This window comes from Triturus cristatus, chromosome 4_2, assembly GCF_964204655.1.
Source record: "Triturus cristatus chromosome 4_2, aTriCri1.1, whole genome shotgun sequence".
NCBI lineage: Eukaryota > Metazoa > Chordata > Amphibia > Caudata > Salamandridae > Triturus > Triturus cristatus.
In genome coordinates, this window is record NC_140586.1 from 209,379,576 (window position 1) to 209,383,315 (window position 3,740).

The following is a 3,740-nucleotide window of genomic DNA, read 5'->3' on the forward strand; positions in this document are numbered from 1 at the left end:
GGCCACCCCACCAATTTTATCTCCAATACCAACTACCCCCCCATAACACAGGAAAAGTAGTAATCAAGCGGTAGAGTAAAGGGTCACCAAGCAACAGACCACACCCACAGCGTGCTCAATTTTGGTGGCAGGCCAGAACACCCCCCCACCTGTGACACTCCATGCACAGGCAATGTAAACATACCAATTCTGCAAGGTCTAGGCAGGATGTGGACTACAGCAACAGGGAAACATCCTATACTTGTTTCACACTAATCTTACCATACTCTCCAAAGACTACCAGAAAATAAACTGTGCCACCTAGTGCAAGTAACTAGCGAACATGTGCGTAAAAAAAACTAAAAACACACACAATCTAGTTTTGCGATACGAGTACTCCCCCCCCCCCCCCCCAGTTTGATGACCATTTTAAAGGGAGCATTCGCCTTCAAACGAATGTTATTGAAATTTACAACCACGGCGGAAGAGGGCTACAGATATTACCACCATTTTGTTCAGACACCACAGTTTTATTATAAAACTATACCATTGATTAATCAGTATACAGATGTTTACAGGCAGCAGTTGCTACCCGTTACATCAGCTGGCAAAACACATGAACAGTGTCGGACATTCAACACAGATTTCATGGAACAGCTAAGCCACCAAGCTAGCTGTGTCCCACCACAATGCTCAAAACAAACTTTAAAACATGTCAAGTAAGTATTATTGGAACAAATGCAGGACAACCAATCATTGAGCAATTGAAAAAAAACCTTGGAAAAACAAAGCAATATGCTTTCCAAAAAAACATAAAAAGTCCCTTGTGCAGGGATAAGCTAGAAGTCTTTAGCCAATGAGGGATGTGGTACAATGAGGGGCTAAGTGAGCAACAACTCTACACAAGCAGTCTCTCAATGGCTTGCTGTACAGACTGAATCTGTGGTTTGAGCTGGGAGCCCTCCTTAATTGTGACGGAGCAAGCGATGACCGGCCGTGACACACCACAGGCTCTGCCTAGCGCCTGCTTGGAGCGCACAAAGACGTACGGCACATTCTTGTCTTCACACAACAACGGTAGATGCAAAATGATCTCCAAGGGCTCTGCGTCAGCTGCCATCACAATGAATTCAGCAACACCACGGTTCAGGGTTTTCGTGGCTGCAGAGAGGAAAGGTAAAGCAGAGTTACAAAACTGGACAGTGGTTAGAGCACATGCAATCTTCAACAGCAAGCCAAGAGATTATCTTATTAATTGGATGCTAGGGCATGGGCAGAGGTTCTGATTTCTTCCCCAACATACATTTTGCACCCGAAATCCAAAATCACTCCCTTCTTCAGATCCCAACACACTAAATTCAGATCCCTTCCAGATCTTCACTTCTTTGCAAAAATATCTAGTAGTGGTTTACTCTACAGTTAGAGCTACCAAACCAATTGCGGTATACACAGCAAAGTAGAGGTTTGGGGCGTGGGGGGGTTAACAGGTCAAACTTATGAAGAACAGTGACATTACAAATCCTCCACAGAACGAGCTTCACCCAAACATCCCACCCGCAATCCGCAGAATTCAAGAATCAAACTCCTGTTCAAAACTTGACCTCAGGTCATTGTCAAAAGAAGCCTGGGTAAAGTGGACAGAATTAAAGAGCACTTAAACTACATATATCCACATCTGCACACTAGTGGTCCTTGCAGGTGTGGCAACTGTCGTATACCCCACCCCACCCCGGCAAGTCAAGGCTAGAAACGGTAGCTTGCCACTGAAAATGAGACATTTTCTTCAGAGAAGAAATGTGAAGGTCTTGGGCCTACAGTACTGAGCTATAGAGCTCCAAATAACAGATTCAGTGTTTAAAATCTCGACTTACATGTGGAGAAACTAAGCAGCCTTGAATTGGCTTCCTAATTAAAACCCAATTCAAGTGCTATAGCTTTGCAACTAGTCTATAAATACAAACCCATTATAAGTACCTTCATTGGCACCCTTGCGCAACTGCTTGTAGTTGGCAGCCTGTTGTACCAGGTCCAGAAGCGTCTTGGTGAGCTGGGCATCTCCTAAAGGATAGGCTTTGGGGTTCACTTCAGGTTCAGTCTGAAACAAAAAAAAGAGATACATCTGTAACAGTTGACAACCCAAAAACCAGCGAAGATGGGAATGACAGCACTCTAATTCGGTTAGAGAATGGACTAGGTTTCCTTTGATAACCTTTGTCTTTAACTTCAGTAGTGAAGCCATACTATTAGCTTGTTTTAATTACTTTAATATACCAGCGCACGGTACAAAATAACACCAGTGTGACACGCACAATAACCAGCGGGTGGAATGTTGATACAATACAGCGATGGGAGATTGTTATGCATGAGAATGAGTTTATGGATTGCTGGGCCCATGTTCGGTAAGCTCACAGGATACCGAAGGGCGTCTTAGTTTAAGAAAGTTATATAAGGAGGCTTTGGTAACCGAATAACAGCACAGAACCACCTCGTCCCGCAAAAGACCCCCTTCGTCTTTCTAACATCGAACCATTTAACGGCGGTCCATACAAAACGAAAACGCTCTATTGTAGCCATTACAGCTGTTTATTTTCGCCGCTATACGCTCCACCGTGAAAACCTTTTCACTACATCAATTTAACGATCCTCCACCGCGCCTCTCGGATCCCTCTTTCCCACCTTCTCTATGTGCCCCATTAAACCTTTGCAAGCACCTTCTTGTGTGAATCCCTTCACCTCCGCACCCCTTTGCCGTGACCGTACAACATTTGTAGTCTCTGCCCGCCTCACCGCAAACAATTGTCCTGCGCTCCTTTAATCCGTTTGCAGTTTCATCCCGTAGCCAACTTGCCCCATGAGCATTGCCTCGCCATTTCATCTATTGCCCCGCCAGTCTGTCCCTGCTCTCTGGTGTAAATAGGTCTTCACCCCTAACTTCTGATCCGTGGAGTCCAGTAGCACATAGCTCCCTGAACAACATTCACCAAGTTTTTCCTGCATCTTCCTACCATTCACTGCACACTCTTCAGCCCAAGAAGCACTCTCCACGTTATCGCAACTTCCTCTTCGGCGATATCCCCGATCTGGAAACACTGCACCCACCCAGATCCCGCCTTTCCCTCCTCACCATGACTGCAGCACGTCCCTCTCGGCCCGACTGGAGCTTCACGGAGGACTATCGTACAGAAGCGCGGTGAACTCTAGGGGAAGTGACGTCACGCCCAGGCGTCTTCTGGCCAGTCCTTTCTTACACGTGCGAAGCCGGAAGCGCTGTAAAAAAGAAAAATAAAAAAAAACTAGAGCACTAACTTTAATGACTGAGCCTGCCATCACAGGCGCCATGGTGCTAGGTTAGCACGGTGCCAATCATAAGTAAGTTATCAGGCTAATATTAAATTGTTTTCGATATCGTGCTTCATGTCACGTTTTCCTGTGTAAGCCATGTAAATATTAGGCGTTACTTCGAATAGCCGCCAAGGTTTCAGATTGCTTATGTGTGACGTTTTCCTAATTTCAGTGTAATTATGAGTGTCATTCAACGACTATGAGTGACTCTTTCTCGCGAGCAAAATCAAGCAATCAAGACGAGATAAAGGTAAATATCAGAAATTACACCCATTTGAGCACCGAAAAATTCTACGAATATGTTAAAACTGCTGCAAAGCGCCAGAAATGGAAGGGCACTAACCTAGTGCCCTTGTAACCTGATCGTACTGTAAAACAAATGTACTTTATTAAAGTGCTGTGGAAGTACACCCCTGCCA

At 45.1% G+C, this 3,740-nt stretch overlaps 1 protein-coding gene across 2 annotated transcripts; it reads right to left on the reverse strand.

Annotated features, from left to right (window-relative positions):
• Positions 1-488: 488 nt before the first annotated feature.
• On the reverse strand, positions 489-3,246 carry SNU13 (small nuclear ribonucleoprotein 13). Of its 2 annotated transcripts, none has more exons than XM_085601229.1 (3): positions 3,104-3,246; positions 1,954-2,074; positions 489-1,140 (listed from the first exon to the last, which is right to left on the reverse strand). In XM_085601229.1, exons 1-3 carry the CDS (start codon positions 3,104-3,106, stop codon positions 878-880), a joined length of 387 nt encoding a protein of 128 aa, XP_085457355.1. In that variant the 5' UTR covers positions 3,107-3,246; the 3' UTR covers positions 489-877. The 2 variants fall into 2 exon arrangements, with proteins under 2 accessions (XP_085457355.1, XP_085457356.1); XM_085601230.1 differs by having other exon boundaries at positions 2,985-3,188.
• Between the last annotated feature and the right edge of the window lie 494 nt (positions 3,247-3,740).